At 43.2% G+C, this 20,521-nt stretch overlaps 1 protein-coding gene across 2 annotated transcripts in view; it reads left to right on the top strand.

Annotated features, from left to right (window-relative positions):
- The window catches only part of RSU1 (Ras suppressor protein 1), a 234,865-nt gene that overhangs the window by 37,936 nt on the left and 176,408 nt on the right, over positions 1-20,521 (top strand). For both annotated transcript variants that reach the window (XM_010354758.2, XM_030940537.1), the window contains exon 4: positions 13,634-13,754. In XM_010354758.2, the coding sequence (XP_010353060.1) occupies positions 13,634-13,754 (121 nt within the window). The remainder of the gene's footprint in view (positions 1-13,633; positions 13,755-20,521) is intronic.

Below are 20,521 nucleotides of genomic sequence, written 5' to 3'. Positions count from 1 at the left end.
CTAATTTCAAACATAGTAGAGCATGAATGCTCTAAAGATACATGACCGTCAGCCTGGGCAACATAGCAAGATCCCATCTCTTAAAAAATGAGCCAGGCATGGTGGTGCACCCGTGTAGTCCCAGTTACTCTGGAGGCCGTAATGGGAGGACCACTTCAGCCCAGGAGTTTGAGGCTGCAGTGAGCTATGATTATATTACTGCACTCCAACCTGGGTGACAGAGCAAGATCTTAGCTCAAAAAAAAAAAAAAAAAAAAAAAAAAGATATATGACCTTATGTCCAGTAAATGATGACTGTCTCATCTTTAGAATCATAGAGCCAAGAATGATGGGCTGTGATGTGTGTTACTCAGGCACACAAGGGACTCGCAGCCTGGGAAATTGGTGTCATGACCACTCAGATGCGTGGGAAGACAGCAGTGTTGCCAAAGGTCACCTTCCTGTGTTTCTTCTTTGCTTTTCCTTCCTGCCCCGGCCTCTGTGGTTACCCTCCCTTTCAAGCCACTGTCGGCTGAGTCTTTTTGAGTCTGCTCCTTAATCCAGTTCCCAGGTTTTATGGTGTTTGGAAGTGTGAGCTTTGTAAATGCTTCCCTACTGTTTTTTTTTGTTTTTAAAAAGGAATTTCTTTTGGGGACAGCCATTTTAAGACTTGTCCACTAGAGGTCACTGTTGAGACACATATGTCTCCTCCAGGTTTTGTACGTAAAGATTAGAATAGAAGCCAACTTTGTTGTCAGAATAAATTTTTTGCAGGCTGTCCCACCCTGCACCACAGGGCGTGTTGCTATTGCTGCTTACGCAGTGCAGTTTTTACCGTATTTAAGGTAAATCCTTATAGAAGGAGGTGTGCTGTGTTTTTTGTTTTTCTTCTACCAGGAACATACTCGGTTTCACGTATCATTATTTGGTGTTTATTATGGCTACTTTCCCAAATTAGAAACATTTTTTTTTCCTCCAATATCCTTACATTGAAAGAATTATACTGCTTTACGTAGTATTTTGTATTGGGCATATGTGAGTTTTTTTTTTTTTTTTAAACCTGCAGAAGAAAGTTTGAAGAATTTATGTATGTAACCAGATTTTAATTCAAAAATAACTATAAAAATCAGGAAAATGTGTATTTTGTGCATATTTATGCTGATTCACATACTGCTCAATTCCATTGTGTTGGGGAGAATATGAAATGAATGTGCATCAGGAAATGAATTGCATTCTGTACCAGTGATAAAACAAGCTCTGGACCTTACTTTTTTCAGTGAAGTTTTCCTTAAGTTTTAAAAATAATTTTATTCCAACAGCAAAACCCGTATGTAAACCTTGCAAGCACCTTAAATATGGCAATAGGTTTTTTTTCAAAGTTTGTGACCCCTCTGTGTTGAGGATTAGACATTCATCATTTTGTGCAAGAAATAACCAAGGATATCTTTTTGCTCTGTGCAAACATTGAGGAGCTGACATCTATGTAAAACCTTTCAAAAGTGTGGGTCTCTGAATGTAATTGTTTAGTTTTATACTTTGAACTTTTAACTGCCATGTAAAGCCTTTTCCTGAGAGATTGGCAGTTTTGCCTATAATTTCAGATCTTCACTGTGATCATATCTCATCATTTAATGCATCGGAAATGGCTAGGCAGGTAGTAAACCTAAGTTTTATGGCAAAATATGGGTTTTTTAAAAATACACACTATTTCCTATTAGATATAGCTTATGTACGAATTTATAATTATAGCAAACAAGAAATACTAAGATACCTTCTTTGGTGGTTTCAATATATCAAAGATAATATTCTAAGTACATAGAACTTAATACTTTTAAATTTTATGCAGATGTATATTTTATCTACCATAAGTCATATTATAAACAAATTAAGCAGCATATTTCACATGAAAATGCTACATTCTTAAAATCTGTAGATCCAATTATAATGAAGAAAATTTAGCAGTTTTTAAACAGCATAATACATTGAAACCTTTTTATACAGACATAATAGATTGTTGGGATGATTGAGAAGAACTAACTGATTCCTGAGGGTGACCTTCACTGCTCTTCTCAGACCTTGCTGTTCTTGCGTCTGTAGTTATTCCATCCTTCATAGATTATTTGTCTTGCTTTATGCAAAAGTTCTTGTGCATGGCTTGTATGAAATTAAACCATGAGGGGGGAATATGTAAAATAAATGGTCTCCGTGTCATGAATTTATCCTGTGACAGTATCAAAACAACTTGCTGTTTGCATTTTAACAGAGTGTAAATGTATTTATAATACAGAGGCTTTGATCAATAACTTATTTTTTAAATTACTGCACATTTATCAGTTCACTTCTGTGCCATCATTAAAAGATGAGAGTTAAAAAAAAATTTGCATAGTATCTTTGAATCCAACAGCTATTAATTAAACAGTATCTATCTGATGGTACTGGTAGTCAGGTTACCATAAAAAAATGACTGGCAGTTGGGCATGCGTTGCTGTTTTTGGCTTTATTGAGTGAGCACCTGAGATCATCCTATGGGAGGGTCTGTTGACCCAGGGACCCGGGACCAGTGCGGCAAGGCCAGCGAATGAAGTCGAAGAAATGTCCTCCCAATGGCATCTTATCTATCCTCAGCTTGTAGACTGTGGCCACCCCCCACCCCTGTTCTCTTTGTTGTCAGGCCTACCAACCAAAACGTACCTGTTCCAGAATCCTTTTTCTTGAGGTCCTGTTCTGTGCTAAGTGGAAGCTAGCTAACATGTGAATTCCTCCACAATATATTTTTAAATGGAACCACCCCAATCGTGAGAACTTCAGAACGGTGGCAGGCTGTGGAGAAAATAAGACGGGGGAGTGTAAGCCTGTCACTTTCCAACTCATAATTAGCCCATGTGTGGGGCTGATCCTGAAAAAGGTTTCTTTTGCTATTGATGATAGAATGTCTATCAAACAGAATTGATTTAACAGCAAAATATTCTACATAGATTTTCAGTTGTTGCACTCTCTCCTAAATCACTTGGTGTGTGTGTACATGGGAGTATGCGTGCAGAATGATAGAGGAGATATACTAAGAGGTGCGATACTTAGGTACATACATTATTGTAGAGCATCTCTTCTTTTTTTTTATGTTTTTACTTTTTAGAGGTAGTGTTTTTATCACCCAGGCTGGAGTACAGTGGCACAATCCTAGCTCACTGTAACCTGAAACTCCTGGGCTCAAGCAAGCCTCCTAGATGGATGTGCACCACCACGCCTGGCTAATTTGCCCAGGCTGGACTCAAACTCCTGGGCTCAAGTGGTCCTCCTGCATTGGCCTCCAAAAGTACTGGAAATATAAGCCACTGTGAGCCCCTGTGCCCAGCCTTTGTAACTTTTCTTAAATCACTGATCTTTTTAAATAATAGAGTGAAAACTACAATCCTGATTTGTAGAGAAGTGCACGTGATGGTTGTAATTTCACCAGAGGCTTGTGGATCCCATTGTGTTCATCCTTGAATTCTTTAGAGGGCCACGGAGCTCAGATTTAGAAACTCCAGAATCGGATGAAGATAACACTAGCATGTTTGCATGCAGTGTGGACATAGTGATGTTATTTTTTTGTTTGTTTGAGACAGGGTCTCACTCTGTCACCCAGGTTGGAATGCGGTGGCGTGATTTCGGCTCACTGCAACCTCCATCTCCCAGGTTCAAGCGATTCTTCTGCCTCAGCCTCCCTAGTAGCTGGGACTACAGGTGTGCACTGCCACGCCCAGCTAGTTTTTGTTTTTTTGTTTTTTTTTTTTTTTTTTTTTTTTTTTTTTTTTGAGACGGAGTCTCGCTCTGTCGCCCGGGCTGGAGTGCAGTGGCCGGATCTCAGCTCACTGCAAGCTCCGCCTCCCAGGTTTACGCCATTCTCCTGCCTCAGCCTCCCGAGTAGCTGGGACTACAGACGCCCGCCACCTCGCCTGGCTAGTTTTTTTGTATTTTTTAGTAGAGACGGGGTTTCACCGTGTTAGCCAGGATGGTCTCGATCTCCTGACCTCGTGATCCGCCCGTCTCGGCCTCCCAAAGTGCTGGGATTACAGGCTTGAGCCACCGCGCCCGGCCTTAGTTTTTGTTTTTAGTAGAGACAGGTTTCACCATGTTGGCCAGGCTGGTCTTGAACTCCTGGCCTCAAGCAATCTGCCTGCCTCGGCCTAGCGATGCTCTTTCTTAAAGGAGATGCTTCTTGATTTGTATAAAACTTCAGATGATTTTTAATGTATCACAGAACTCATTCTTGATGGCTTCTTAAAAAATGTTAAGTGCCACCTTATTACTCTGCTCAAATTTACATTTTGTTAAATAAGAATTTGTAATCCTGGAGCTCCCAGGCTTGAACAGAACGTGCGTGTGGGCATGTGCACATTTTTTTTTTTAATAGAATACCCTCCCCATTTCCATTTTTCTTTCTGTTCATCAGTCAGCCTCACAGGCCAAAACCGCTCAAATACAATTGATAAGCAGTTAACAAACTCACTGACCTTGCGTTTTGCTGTTTTCAGTCTGAACCTTCTTTTGTCTAATTTTTTTGCTGTTTCTTGAGCTTTTTTTCCCCTGCCTATCTATTCTTTGTTCTAGTCTCCTGATTTTTTTTAAAAAAGCTGATGTTCCTACCCCTGTCTCTGAATTTGGCTTATCCTTCAGAAAGTTGAGATGGATACTCATCTTTCTCTGTGAAGCCCTCCTTTTCATCCAGCTGAACCAGCACTGTGTGGAAAGAAATACCAGGCGCCCCACAGCCTGTGGGACCATCAAGAACAACACCTATGCGGTAACTTCAGCAGGAAGTGAAAGAGGAAAGAGTGAGTTTGTTGACCTCTCCACTCTGTATCACGTGAGGAGACAGGTGTAAAGCGGTTAAGTGACCAGAACAAGGCGGCGATGGAGCTTTCTGTACGGCTTTCAAGTGGCTGCTCCACCGTGTCCCCTGCTATCTCTGCAAGTGATGTGTGTGTGCGCTTGACGTCCCATCAGGTCAATCTAGGAGCTCCATGGACGAAGCATTCCTGTGGCTCTGGGTCCTTACTCGTTCCAATAGCAGAACAGGGAGAATTCCTAAGGTTAAAAGCCATAGCTGTGTTAGTTCGAAGGGAGTGATCAAAGCTCCCATGTGAATTTGGTGGATTTTCCTAGCCCTGGGCCTCTTCCTTCCCCTCCCCTTCTTGCCCTCTTCATGCAGTGACCCCAAACATAAGGTCCGGTAGGAAGAGAAGCGGTCCAGTTGTGGCCTCTTGATGGCTTAATTCCGGTTTTTGTTGTTGTTGTTGTTTTTATTTATTTATTTATTTTTGAGACGGGGTCTCACTTTGTCGCCCAGGCTGGAGTGCAGTGGTGCAATCTTGGCTCACTGCAGCCTTCACCTCCAGGCTCATGTGATCTTCCCACCTCAGCCTCCTGAGTAGCTAGGACTACAGGCATGCACCACCATACCAAGCTAATTTTTTGTAGAAGTGGGATTTTGCCCTGTTGCCCAGGCTGGTCCGAAACTCCTGGGCTCAAGCAATCCACCCACCTCGGCCTCCCAAAGTGCTGGGATTACAGGTGTGAGCCACTGCACCCAGCCTAGATTAATTCTTAATTGTAAAAGAAGACAGAAACTAATGGCAAAACGTGCTTTTCCTGTGTGTATGTAAGAGAGTACGAGATAGAATGTGACTTGCTTACTGTCTACCTTGTAATGTTAATAATCCAGGCTTATGTGTAGATATACATTCATTTATATTGTACATAGTAAAGGCATGTACTCATCTGAAAGAGCCTAGAGCACTCCTTTTATAATACTGAGCTTGCTTTTCTCCACTGATGGATTGAAGTTTTTTTTTTTGTTTTGTTTTTTTTTTTTTTCCATATTCTCCTTCTCTGTCTTTCCAGTGTTTTGGAATTTCCTGGGCATTTTTCCTACCCTTCGTTTTCTTACCCTTCGCTGGATGTCACTTCCTCCCCAGGCCACTGAATGCCATTTGCTTTCCTCTCAGCGCTGCTTCTCCCTCCCAGGTCCCCAATTGAAGCTCTTTATTGATGTATGGCTTTGCTGGAGGGGTAGCACATCAGAACTGGAGTGCAATTTAGAAGCAGTGTTCCTGCAAGAATTCAGAGTTCATACGTCCTCCTGAAGATGCTTTGGGAATTAACACAAGATTCAGGCATTAACTAATTTTTACATCCTCAGAGGAGAAGAAATCCATGCTTGTCAGCTTTTTAGGAAATTTGTTTGGTTAGGCATACACACTTTTTATAACTCAGGAACATATATTTTTGCATGTTTGGCTTTATACTCTAAAATCGACCTTATTACTTGCTTATACCTTTTTTCCTCTAATTTTCATGTAACTGATTTTTCACATTGCTGCTGAAAGAGTAGGACCATTGTGTTGTGGTGAGTTAAGCCAGGGGATATTTTTGTTTACTAAAATGACTTAGGCTATAGAATCCTGAGGCGGCTCGTAATAGCATAGACTGAACATGTGCTTTGGAGCACAGGTCCTCAGTAAATACGTGTTGTTTATTAACCAAAAGTACATCACCATTGTTATTTATAAAGCCAATAATATTTGGAGGACGTTGGCCTTTCTTGGGGTAGTTGCTTAGATATTTTGCTATTTTATGTTTACCTTGAGGAACATGTAGAACCTTTTAAATGAGAATTTGCTTTACTGTTTCATAAACTTTATGTTTTTAAATAACCTAGAACTACTGTAATTCACTGCTTTAATAGCTGCTTTGGGGGAAGTCCCATAAAATCTGTGAAGCCAGTTATCATTAGTATACTTTTGAACATCAAACTCTTATGGTCATATGTAATTAGTTCATTATCATCCACCTTGTGTTTTGGGCCAGAAAACAAAGGTAATTAATCACTATAACTGCAAATGACCTTTTTTTTTTTTGCATGTAAAGTGCTGAAGTGTAATTATTCCTACGCGAGAGTGAGAAGATTCTTCTTTATGTGTAACTATTAAAATGGCATTGAGAACTATGATTTGCTGAAAGAATCGGCATGTATATAATTAGTCTAGACGCCACCTCTGTGCTATGAATGGACTCATGTTCTCCAGTTATTATGGCTAGAGATTAAAAAGGCTGTGCTTTTACTTTGACCATGGATGCCCCAAATCATATTTCAGCGAGTTTCTGCTAATTTGGTTTTTTTCCTCCCTTGCTTCATTCAGGCCAAAGGGGGGCACTTGTTTTTTGGTATCATATTCATCAAATGCTGGGGCAAGGAAGTTTTTAGTAATTTTTCTAGTAACTTGGTTGTAGTAATGTAATATGCTAAGTTATCTTACAAGCTAATTTTAATATCTTCTACCATCCTCTGTCCTTCTATGCTTTATAAAAAAAAAAGCTGTAGAAATATATGACATTGTGAACATCTGCCCAGGCGTTTTCATTTGTTATAACAACAGACAAAAACCTCTTTTTTTTTTTTTTTTTAATAGCAATATGTCAGGTTTTTAGAAGCAGTGGTACTCATTTTGCTATGACTCATGCCATGTGGTTTATTTGGGAACTCTTTGGCCTGAGAGTGGGTGGCACTTTTGCATCCTGGAAATGGGCACGAGACAGTAATGTTGCCTCCATTGCAGCACAAGGGTGGGCATGCCCCTTTGCCACCTGCCGTCCTGGTCCTGGCTGTCAGCAGTTGCCTCACACGAAGTATCTACCCTAAGTCCTCCTCTTCTTCCCTTGCTGTAATTCACAGTCCGTCACTGGAGGCAGAGGTTGAGCCAGCAGTTTACTTCTTTCAAAGAGGCTGGGTCCCCTGGCTTTCATGCCCTGGGCCAGCCCTAGCGCAGGAATCACCAGCTCTAAAAACATCCTTTGGTGCTTCTGCAAAAACAATTGGGTGTAGTGCAGCCCCCAACTCCCCAGAAGTTTGGTGGAGATGGTGGGTGGAGGTCACCTCCAGATCTCATGCCTGTGGTGCGGATGGAAAGCGCCATGTGTTCCGAGCAGCTTCTGGCTTCCTGGCAGCCGTGGGTGTGCGTTAGCATGGTGCAGGGTCTAGTGCTGCCCTTCTGGAGCTGAAGAGGACCTGGCTGTCACTGGTAACCATATGGCTCTAAAGACCAAAGTGTGACTCCCTGACCCTCCCGTGGGCTGCACCCAGGCAGAGCTCCTGTCCTTATGTTTTTGCGTGGCGCCTGCTGCTCCCAGAGTCTGTCGTTCCTTGCAGCTTTGTTTTTTTGCCTCAAGGGCCACAAGATGGTTTTGCTCAAAAAAACCCCCATATCAGCTGCACCCTAATCTGTCTGTACCACCCAGCATCCTGCCGTTAGGGCTCAGTGTTTTGAAGCCGAGCAGTAGACCAGGTGAAATCTCTTTGTATGACTACCCTTGGTCATGATGAATTTGCCACTGAGTGACTTAATTCCGTGTGCTAGGGAATTCAAGGCTTTTCTCCTCTGGAGAGTTGTGCATCTTAATACTGATCTCACCATAAAATCCTGCGTGAGGAGGCAGAAGTTGACTAGAAAGGGTTTGATGGTGGCATCCACGTTGAACGTGTTAGCTACTTAGAGTATCATTTGTTTCACTTGTCATCAATCCCCAGGCTCAAGAGGCATCTTCATTTGGATCAGATTGATGATTATACTCACTGCATTATCGCATGGGGTAAGGGACGTATGTGTTGGATTGATAATGGTGATGCTGCCAATGAATTGAAAGTTTTCTGAGCCAAAATATGGTTCCCAGACCAGCGACATCGGCATCGCCTGGGAAGTTGTTGGAAATTCAGAGTCTCAGGCTTTACCCCAGACCTACTGAATCAGAAACTCCGGGATACCCCTCCATCTGTGTTTTAACAAGCCCTCCAGTGGTTCTGATGTCTCTGGTTTGAGACCCACTGCCATCGGGCAGGGCTGTGTAATAGAACGTTCTGCAGTGATGGAAACGGTCAGTATCCCTGCCGTGCAGTAGTGGAGCCACTAGCCACCACATGTGGCTGTCGAGCTCTTGAAATGGTGCTGCTATGACCAACAGTAGCATTCATCATTTTATTTAATTTTGATTAATCTAAGTTTAAATTCAAACAGCTGCATATAGCTAGTGGCTGTCCATCAGATCGCCCAGCCCCAGAACATACCCGGCTAATTATTATTGTGTAAACTCCTAAAATGCTTTAAGTTGTAGTTGTGGAAGTATTAATTTTAGATCATAGAGCAGAATCTTCCTTACTCAATTCAACAGAATTGAAACTGCGATTGTTATAACAGTAGGTGATCTTGATTCTTCCTGTGGAGGGGAGACAGTTTGTGGGCTGCTGGCCAGTTGGGGGAAGCCTATTCTTGAGCTGATTGATTGTTGATTTTGTGAATATGCATCAACGGTGCAGTCCCGGGTGGCTCATGCCTGTTGCAGATGTAACTGATGGCCAAAGATACATGTCCTTTTAGGAGTAAAGCTGTTGCTCAGGAAGGGGTGTCAGTATTTCACACAGATGGACTTTGGTTTCTCCAGCCTGTCCAGCAAAGTGGAGGTGCTTCTGGCCAAAGAGAAGTGAATGAGCCCTTTGGGCACTCTGGGCTGCTTGTAGAACCTTCCAGAAACTGTGCTGGTGGAGACGGGGGTGCTGAATTGCCAAGTCTGGGCTGGCACATGAGATGGACAAAACTCTTGAATCACATTCGGGTTCTTCAGTTTAGGAGGACCTGAAGGAAAAAAGGTCATGGCGGGTGTGTTAGGCGGAACTGCTGCAAAGCCCAGAAGAAACTTTGAGATTAGTCTCTGGGGTGATGTGACCACATCCTTGTCACCTTTCCAAAACACCAGCAGAGGCTCTGGGACGAGAGCGTCCCCAGCAGTCCTGTGACCCTGCGGCTAGAGGGGAATGTGACATTGAGGGGCCAGGGGATATCTGAGTTCTTTGGGACTGTTCCCCCAAACCTAGCAACTGAAGTCTCAAAAGTAAAGCAACCATCTTTGGCTAGACAGAAAATGATACTCACTTCTCTGTCAGAAGCAAAGTTCTACATGACTATGCTTCCTAATTGAGGGCCCCATTTGTTGAATTATTTAAAGCCATGTCATTGATTTTCATAATCCATCTCCTCTTAGAATCCTAGAATGTTAACACGAGGTGGAAGAGACCTGGGAAATGGTCATAATCCAGCCTTCTTATTTTATGGAGGCCCAGAGAGGTTATGAGTTGAGTGAGGGCACACATAGCACTGTAGGGTCAGGGACTATGTTGCTCTTTAGTTCCTGTGGTGTCATAGGTCAGCTGGGGTCATAGATCAGAAGCTGGACAGATTGATGAAAAAGGGTCGTTTCAAAGACATAAGAAATATACTGATGCACACTGTTAGGTTTTAAAATGCTTCTTGCTCGTGCGTCCTATAGATATCTAGAAAATTCCAATAGAATATTTTGATAAAATATTGCAGTGGTCTTTTTGGAATAGCTAAAACTGTTCCCGCCCCGTATGCATACGATGTAGTCATGACACAATTCGTATTGCTAACTGGGTTATTTTTTCTGGAAAGTTTGGTTGCGAGTAGTTTATTTTCCAAGCACTAGGCCTGTTTCAGTTGATTGACTTTGATACTGTGTCTTTTGTAACTTACTTTCTTTAAATAACGTGCCTCTTCTACTTTATCCCCAGAGTATTGAGATGCTGTGTGTGCAAGTATGGCACTGTGCACCTAATCAGCATTCTCTAAATATTGGTTCAAAGAGTGAATACCATCCCATCCAGAAGGGTCTGCATGTTAATTTCTTTAGATTTTCACTTGGCTGGGGGTTTAAAAAATTTCTGTATATTTAGGGAGAATATTAGCTGTGTATTATTTTTTTTCCTCACCTGGCTTGAATGGAGTCTTAAACAAAAAATTCACATGCTCACCAAAAGGCTGGGAGAGGTTTGGTAAATTGAATATGGGGTTATTGTTTGCGTTCACAAAACAAAGCCCTAAATCACATTTAGCATAATTTGTGGTTTTAAATTGGACTGATTTAGCAAGGAGAGTGAAATAATCCCTCATCCTGTGAAAAAGGCGATACCTTTAGACCAGCATTTAATTGCATTGGTAGAGCAACCTCGGGAAGACAGCAGTAATTCTGGCCGCATTATTCTTGGCTTGTGGCTAAATTGAGATCATCATTTTCTCCTGGTTTCACTAACTTTCGTTATTGCTCTTCAAACTAATCAGATGAATGTGGTCTTCGAACTAATCAGATGAAGGCTTAGTGGTAGCTGAAGGGTGGACAGGGGAGGGATGAGGTCTATGGGCAGCTGTACTGTATATACTTCATGATCTCGGGGGAGAAGATGACATCCCAGTGACCCAGAAGGCACAGCCTGGTGATTTTCTTTTCTTTTCTCTTCTTTTTTTTTTTTTTTTTTTTGACATAGAGTTTCACTGTTGTTGCCCAGGCTGGAGTGTAGTGGCGTGATCTCAGCTCACTGCAACCTCTGCCTCTCAGGTTCAAGCAATTCTCCTGCCTCAGCTTCCCGAGTAGCTGGACTACAGGCGTGCACCACCATGCCCAGCTAATTTTTTCTTTCTTTCTTTCTTTTTTTTTTTTTTTTTGTAGAGATGGGGTTTCACCATGTCAGCCAGGCTGGTCTCAAACTTCTGACCTCAGGTGATCCTCCTGCCTCGGCCTCCCAAGTGCTGGGATTACAAGAGTGAGCTACTGCACCAGTCCAGTCTTTTCTTCTCTAGATAGAGTTTCACTCTAGTCACCTAGGCTGGAGTGTAATGGCATGATCTTGGCTTACTGCAACCTCTGCCTCCCAGATTCAAGCAATTCTCCTGCCTCAGCTTCCTGAGTAGCTGGGATTACAGGCGTCTGCTACCACGCCCAGCTAATTTTTGTATTTTTAGTAGAGTCGGGGTTTCACCATGTTGGTCAGGCTAGTCTCGAACTCCTGACCTCAGGTAATCCACCCACCTCGGCCTCCTAAAGTGCTGGGTTACAGGTGTGAGCCACTGCTCCTGGCCCCGGTGATTTTCTTGGTAATTACTTACACACAGTGAATACCATTCATTTGCGCAGAAGTGTTCCATGGACTGTGCACCTAAGAAAGAATGTACATTTGCAGCCACATTGTACAGGTAGGGTTCGTTTGCATTCCTGCAGGTATCCAAGAGGGAGGGTTCTGGAGGAACTTTGAGCTGTCTAGACTACCTGATGAAAACCTGTTCTTTTCTCAGCAGCCACTGCAGGAGCTCACCCAGGGGCTGCTCACTAGACCACTGCTCCCTGCCCATGTGCCCCAGTTCAGAGTAATCTGTATTCTTCACAGTCCGTTCTTCCAGTGAAAGCATCTCTTTTACCTTTCACCAAGCCTTACCTCTAAAAGAATAGCCAGCGATACCTTAGACATTTCAGAAATGAGCAAAGTGCCTGTCCCTATACTTTTGTTCCCCTGGGAGTTATCAACTAGTCTTCTTGAAATGGCTAACTGCTTAAATATTTTAGATGTACATTTGGTATTTTACACACACCTTTGTGGTGGTTCAAATCACAAGTGCTCCTGGGTCTGAGTTTAGGTCTGACCGCAGGAAGCAGGTTAGTTTCCTGGCCTCCTGGGGCACCCCTGGAGGAAGCAGATGGGATAGGAAGTAACCTGACTGATAAGAAGACATCACACTTTCTTGGGCTGGGCTCCAGGCCCCTGTTCATGTTCTTAGTTACCTGGATAGTCTTGGTATCAGAGTTTATGTGAACCATGGCCAAGCTTATCACCCACAGATATGTTTGTAGAAAGACTGAATAGCAAATGGGATAGATGAATTACAGTCTATGGAAACTCCTTCTGCTACCAGTTTATAGTTTGTGCTTTTGAGATGAAGATGCCTTTGGCTTTTACATTTGTATTTTCAAGTGTATATATGCTGGGGAAGGAGGAACCTTTCAGATCTCTGATGGCTGATTTTCACCTTGGATCTGCATACTAGAATTCATAGCATGCTACTGAGTTGACTTTTTGTATTTCTATATAATACCAGTGTATCGATCTATTGCTAATCTGATGTAACCTTTGTGTGTGTGTATGTGTATATATGTGTGTGTCTGTATGTGTGTGTGTGTTATTGATCAAGATACATTACTCCAGAGGCCAAAATCAGAAACTAGGGAGGTCGAATATTTCATCATTTAAAATTGAGCTTATATTGTTATTAATGCAATGTTAAGAGGACAGCCCTTCAGATACTGGGTTATTTAAGCACCTTCAATGTACACCACCCCGGAAGGGATTTGGAGGTCGTCATCTTGCTTCTGGTGGCAATGCAAGAAAACTGAAAGAAAAAAAAAAACAACAGTTGCACTTATAAGATCCTGTGTGACAACCATAAGTATGTACGCTTCACAGTATTTTTATAGGCTGTTTATGGTACAGAAATTCTCTTTTGTGCATCTTGGCTCTGTTGCCCCTGTCATTGTCCATGTGAAACAAACTATGCCAGGCACTTAGCTTATCAGATACAAAGAAGCATTTCAGCGGCCACTCAGAAGTGAGCAACTGCTTATGAAAAACCTGTACAAAATAAATAAGACCGGTAGGTGAATTCGATGGTCCTTTTGGAGTTATAATCTTTCTTTGCTTTGAAAGGAAAAAAAAACGTGCCGCTGCCATCCCTTTCTAGGAGTTCCGTCCCCAGATTCACACTGAGCATTTTTGTTTCCATAGCGGTACCACCCAACATCGCAGAACTGAAGAATTTGGAAGTGCTCAACTTTTTTAATAACCAGATCGAAGAGCTGCCCACACAGATCAGCAGCCTTCAAAAACTCAAACACCTGAACCTCGGGTGAGTATCAGTGGAGGGAAAGGGCGGAGAGGGAGTGAGTGGAAGGGGTGTGCCGGGTAGGGTCAGGGGAGGGATTATTTTTATCTTATTGCACAGAAATGGATCTCTAATTTCTTTTTATGTTTTGGGTCTTAAACAAATTTTATTGTTTTAATATATCCTTTTGGTGACCTACATCAGTGAGTATTTGAGAGCTAATTGAGAAGCTAATTGTTGGCACAATAAGGAAGTTAAATTTTTACTGTATTTTGTGTCCAGTAAAATTTTATCTCAGTTCAGTTGACCGAGAAGGGACTTATTTGCATTGCATGAACTGGCAGACAAATGGTAATATGGTTGATTTTTTTTTTTTTCTCTCTGTGTTAAATAGGAATAGTTTACAAAGCACCTTTGTGCCATGGAGGGAAGAATATTTTCCCTAATGATGCTTCATTCATTTTTGCAATTCTCTGTAGTGGAGAGGTGAAAATCCTCTGTCTTTGTTTATGCAAAGGTGAAGAGAGGAATTTTGATTCAGCTGAGGTTGCAGAACCGGGGAGCAGTAAATAATAATAATGATAACCTGTTTTTGTGTATTACTTTGCAGCACTTGACCCTCTCAACATTTGTGAGGTAGGGAGGGCAGGTTTTAGTGCTTTCATTGTACACAGAGGAAGCTAAGCCTTTTCAAAGGGGTTAAGGGCCTGGCTCCTGGTCACCTCTGAGGTTAGTGGCCAAGCTGGGAAGAGAACCCCATGGTTCTGGGTCTAAGTGCTCCTTCAGACTCCATTGATACGGTTTGGGTCTGTGTCCCCACCAAATCTCATGTGGAATTGTAATCCCTGGTGTTGGAGTTGGGGCCTGGTGGGGGGTGATTAGATCATGGGGGTGGAGCTCTCGTGAATGGGTTAGCACCATCCTCTCTTGGTACTGTCCTTATGATAGTGAGTGAGTTATTGTGAGATCTGGTTGTTTAAAAGTGTGTAGCACCTCCCCACCTCATGCTCTCCTGCTCCTGCCGTGTAATATACGTGCTCCTGCCTTGCCTTCCACCATGAGTGAAAGCTCCCTGGGGCTTCCCCACAAGCAGCTGCTGCCATGCTTCCTATACAGCCGGTAGAACCATGAGTCAGTTAAACCTCTTTTTTTGTAAGTTACCCAGCCTCAGGCATTCCCTTATAGCAATGGGAGAACAGATGAATACATCCATAGACCCCAACCGGAACCGTGGCATCAGAATTCCATCTTCACTGGTGCAGCTCTCAGATGAAACTGACCATTCATGCTTCAGTCTCTGTGCAAAGTCATATATTCATTAAATTGTAGCCACTAAATGCTCTGGTTAAGTTAGTGATTGACGTGGAGTGGCAATAGATGCTGGCCAGGTAGTCGCCAGTTTTTTGTTTTTTGTTTTTTTTTGAGACAGAGTCTCGCTGTGTTACCAGGCAGTCTTAGGTCGCTACAACCTCCACCTCCTGGGTTCAAGCGAGTCTCCTGCCTCAGCCTCCCGAGTAGCTGGGACTACAGGCACATGCCACCACGCCCAGCTAATTTTTGTATTTTTAGTAGAGATGGGGTTTCACCATGTTGGCCAGGATGGTCTCAACCTCTTGACTTCATGATCCACCTGCCTCGGCCTCCCAAAGCGCTTGGATTACAGGCATGAGCCACTGCCTCTAGCCATATTTGCCAATTTAGTAGGAAACAGTCATGAAAAAAATTTCATTCATGGAGTGATTTTTGGTTTATTCTTTCCACAAGGAGTTTGGTCAGACACATTATTTTGAAGTTCACTTGGGCTTAGGGACCAACTTTGTAAGATCCATGGGCAGCCTTTATCCTTATGTCTGAGAGAAAGTGAAGTTAAAAGGAGGGAGAAACATCACTTTAGATGAGATGGGTTTTTTTTTTCTTCCTACAAATTTGGAGCCTGTATACCCATCTGGCAAAGCAGAAATGAAACGATTCTCCATTTATATCTTGGTTTTACAGACTATTCTATCCTGATCTTTAATTTGTATGTGAGAAAGAAGCTAAAACTACATATAGATGTATATTCTTACTGTTAATTTGTTCATTTATTAAATAAATATACGTATATATATGCATTATATATATAAAATCTCAATCACTAGGAACAGTGCTTGGCACATATTGAGAAGTACCTAGTATTAGTTAGCTATTGTTATCATCATAATTGTCTTATTTACTTTTTCATTGATTCCATGACTATGTAAGTGACTATTCTGTGTAAGGAATCTTGCTAGTACCGGGGAGCCAAGGTGAAGGTCATGGTCCCTGACCTTACCTACTGGGGCAAGACTGGCTATAAACAGGAACAGACCAGCGAGGTCACTGATGTGCTGGCAACTGTGGACTGGCAGGGGGAGCAGCAAGATGGGGAGCACTTTAGTCCGCAGGTGAGATTCTCAGGACCACGAACACAGCAGGTAGCACGGGAGCCGACACTCGATGCGTGAGAATTTCTCAGACTTAAAAGTCGACGGAAGGTGTCTCACATTGAGCGAATGGAATTTTTTTTTTTTTTGAGACGGAGTCTCACTCTGTCGCCAAGGCTGGAATCCAGTGACGCGATCTTGGCTCACTGCAGCCTCCGCCTACCAGGTTCAAGCAATTCTCTTGCCTCAGCCTCCCAAGTAGCTGGGACTACAGCCACCCGCCACCACGCCCAGCTAAATTTTTTATATTTTTAGTAGAGAGGGGGTTTCGCCGTGTTAGCCAGGATGGTCTTCATCTCCTGACCTCGTGATCCGCCCGCCTCGGCCTCCCAAAGTGCTGGGATTAAAGGCATGAGCCACCGCGCCCGGCTGAGAATGACATATTTAAACGCTCACAGCACTGCCTGCTTGGGGCCTGGGAATTGTCAGTTTTTGGCGCTGTTGAGTGTAAAGTGTGAGGCAGGTGGCTGTAAGGTCAGAGGTCAGGCTAGACAGGGAATCCTGGATGTTTGCTGTTCAGTGAATGAGGATTTACCAAGTTCCCAAACATGTACCAGGCATTGTTCTAGCTACTGCTTATCCAGCCCTGATGGAGCTTCCATTACAGTTGGGGAAACCAACTATAAGCAAGTGAATGTTTATAATAATGACAGGGAGTCAAAAGTGCTAAGGAAAGGACTCTGTGCTAAATAAACAAGCTCGTCTCGGGCGCGGTGGCTCATGCCTGTAGTCCCCGAACTTTGAGAGACTGAGGCTGGCAGGTCATCTGAGGCCAGGAGTTGGAGAACAGCCTGGTCAACATGGTGAAAACTCATCTCTACTAAAAATACAAAAATTAACTAAGTGTGGTGGCATGTGCCTGTGATCCCAGCTACTCTACCTGGGAGGCTGAGGCAGGAGAATCGTTTGAACCCAGGAGACAGAGGTTTCAGTGAACTGAGATTGCACCGCTGTACTCCAGCCTAGGCGACAGAGTGAGACTCCACCTCAAAAATAAATACGTAAATAAATAAACGAGCTCCAATTTTATACTGACCATTGAGAAATTTGCATAGCAGAGTAGCAGATAGAAGATATGGTCAGATTTTCCTGTGAAAGATCAGTATGAAGGAGAGGGTGGAGGGAGGTAAACTAGAGGTTAAGAGACCAGTAAGAACACGAGCTTCATGTCCCATGTGAACTAGGGCAGTGGCAGTGGAGGCAGGGGGGGATTTTATATGAAAAATATACAGGCGGTAATGTTGACAGACAGTAACTGATGGGATGGAATGATACTTATATTTCTGTGCTGGGCGGCTGAAAAATACAATGGATGGAGACAGATTTGGGAATAAAATAATAAGCTCAGATTTTGTTCTTTTTTGACTTTCCTAATTACATTTTGGTTTGAGGCACCATACGACAGTCGTACAATTTTCTTTTTCTTTCTTTTCTTTTTTTTCTTTTTTGGAGATGGAGTTTCGGTCTTGTTGCCCAGGCTCCAGTGCAGTGGCATGATCTCGGCTCACTGCAACCTCCACCTCCTGGGTTCAAACGATTCTTCTGCTTCAGCCTCCTGAGTAGCTGGGATTACAGGCGCACCCAGCCACGCACAGCTACTTTTGTATTTTTAGTAGAGATGGCGTTTCACCATGTTGATCAGGCGTCTCAAACTCCTGACCTCAGGTGATCTGCCCGCCTCGGCCTCCCAAAATGCTGGGATTACAGGCATGAGCCACCACACCTGGCCCTAAACTTTTCTTTTTCAATGAATGCATCTTAGTTGCCTTCTTGTTCTCTTTGGAGTTGTTTGCATTTTTGGCTGTCGGTGCTGTATTGTTTGTGTAAAGCTTTTTGTATTTAATTACGTAGCTACATAGATGGAGTTGTCAAAGTTTGAACAAAACTCCCAGTTCTTTAAGAAAGGAACTAAGATGGGTTTCACTAAAGTATATCTCTGTCCTCAAATGGCATATAGAATTATACTCACACAGTAAGGCAAGTTATAGGGAGGACTCCTTATTCTAAAGAGCCAGGGTGAAAGCATACACACAGGAGATCACAAAACAGAGCTGGGAAGCCACTTGTATGTGTGACCCAGAAGGCACCCTCCATCAGAATTTGCTTCCAAAGTTTTTACAGTATTTGAAGTTTATTCTGATGATTGTAAGACATGAGAAAATTTTAGGCCACCTGAATAAATAAAAGAAAGCTTAGTTCTGTTCTAAGTTTGGTTTATTTATTTCATAGAGTTATTTTCCAAAAAATGTGAAGCCACGTAGGTTCCCACATAGATGATTATTTCTAGGATAATTTCACTGCAGGACCACCATGCCCAACTATTCGGGAATAACATTTGACCTCGTTTGTTGCTAGAGCTTGTCTCATGAACACACAGAAGTTTTTATTAAGTCCCATGCTGGGTATTTATGGATTTGGATTATTCATTTTTTGAGACAGGGTCTCGCTCTGTCACCCAGGCTAGAGTGCAGTGGCATGATCTCTGCTCACTGCAACCTACGCCTCCTGGGCTAAAGTGATCCTCCCACCTCAGCCTCCTGAGTAGCTGGGACCACAGGTACACGCCACCATGCCTGACTAATTTTTGTAGGTTTTTTTTTGTATAAATAGGTTTTTGCCATGTTGCGCAGGCTGGTCTCGAGCTCCTGAGCTCAAGCAGTCTGCCTGTGTTGGCTTCCCAAAGTGCTGGGATTACAGACGTGAGCCACTGGGCTCAGCGTGGTTTTTTAAAAAAATTTTTATTTGTGATAAGTGTGAGTAGGTCACTGTGGAGGTGAGAAAAATTAGTGCCTTGAGACAAGAAGGTTTTATTGAAGCCGGAGGTGCTCAGGACAACCTGCAGAGAAGAAACTGCTCTGAAAAGGAGGTATTAGTGCAGACCTTTCCGGGGCTTTAGAAGAAAAGGAAAAAAGATGCTGAATAGCCTGAGACCCCCTGATTTTATAAATTTCTCCATCATATGCAGGCATTTGCCCACTTCCAACACGCGTTTGAAAAATCTTCCCATGCGAACAAAAGAATTGATACCACTTGGCATAGCTGAGCCCTGCGAAGCTTTATGTTGAAACACCTGAAGTCACCTGAGATTAAGCAAGTGTCCCCCAAATAGAAAACCACACTTGATAGTTGGGACCATCCAAAGTGGAATTTCATGAGGTGAACTTGCTCGCTTAGGGCTGATTCAAAATTTTCTCTCAAACCTTTTTGAAAAATAATTCTAGCAACAGCTCTCATTCCCTGAGAAGCCACGTGTGAGCCATGGATCGGGTGTTGGGTGCTTCAGATCTTTTCTCTCTCATGCTCCCAGTGATCCTGCCTTCAAGGTGTTGTCAGCCTCATTTTATAGTTGAGGAAATTGGGTCTCAGAGAAGCTGAGTAACTTGTCAAGGTCATGCAGCTAGCAAGTGCTGGAGCCAGACTCCTCACCTCGTTGTCTTCTGCCTTAAAGCTCCGTACTTTTCCTACCCCCACTGTAGCTTCTCATGGAGACCTTGATTGCTAGCAGTGTCAGAGCAGGTCCTGAGCATGGAATTCCTACATGTGGAAATGTGGATGGATGGAGATGGATGTTAGCACCCGCTGGAGGGAGGGCGGACAGCCAGCATATTCTATCTTTCATTCTGCAGAGAGAGATGCCACCAGATCACCATGTACATGGACTGGCGTCCGGAGAGGCGGCCAGAAGTCTTTGCAGTTCCTTGCCCCCTTTGTAGCTGGGGCTGTTGCTAGCAGTTCTTCTGAAGTTTCAGCATTTAAGTAAGGGCTTCCTTTCTGCCTGCCAGGGTGGTGTGCCTACTACTGTTGCTTCTGGCCATCAGCTGCACATGGGACTCTGCTGTGTTCCTTACACATTGTGGGTATTGGTTTGTCACTCCAAAGAAAAAGGAACCTGAAATTCAGTAGATTCTTGCCACCAGGAGGTGGAGGGGCCCCAGGCTTGCTCTGGGCTGGAGATTGAATGGGAGCTCTCTCTCAGGTGAGATGCCTCTTCCCTCTACACCTGTCTAACCATGGATTTCCTCTACCTAATACTGCAAAAGTATATTTATTTGCAGAGAAAAATGTTAAGAAATGAGCAGTTTTCAAAACGGATAACTTAAAGCAGTGTTTAAAGACAGAAGCAGCTAGTGTGTGCTTCTCTGCTGTCCTCTCTTTGACTTGCAATTTCGCTCAGAATCCTTGCATCGGAGCCCAAGGGTCTGGAGTGGCTTTGGCCTCTGTGAGGTACAGGGTGCGCCCAGACACATGTTACCTTCCTCAGTCACTTCTGAAGTCTTTGCTCCTTACCCTCTCTTAGGCTGCTTTTTCGTCTCAACATAGCATTAATGA

The sequence above is a fragment of the Rhinopithecus roxellana genome, chromosome 11, assembly GCF_007565055.1.
Source record: "Rhinopithecus roxellana isolate Shanxi Qingling chromosome 11, ASM756505v1, whole genome shotgun sequence".
Lineage (NCBI taxonomy): Eukaryota > Metazoa > Chordata > Mammalia > Primates > Cercopithecidae > Rhinopithecus > Rhinopithecus roxellana.
Note: the sequence above shows the minus strand (reverse complement) of the source record. Positions and strands in the feature narration are given on the sequence as shown.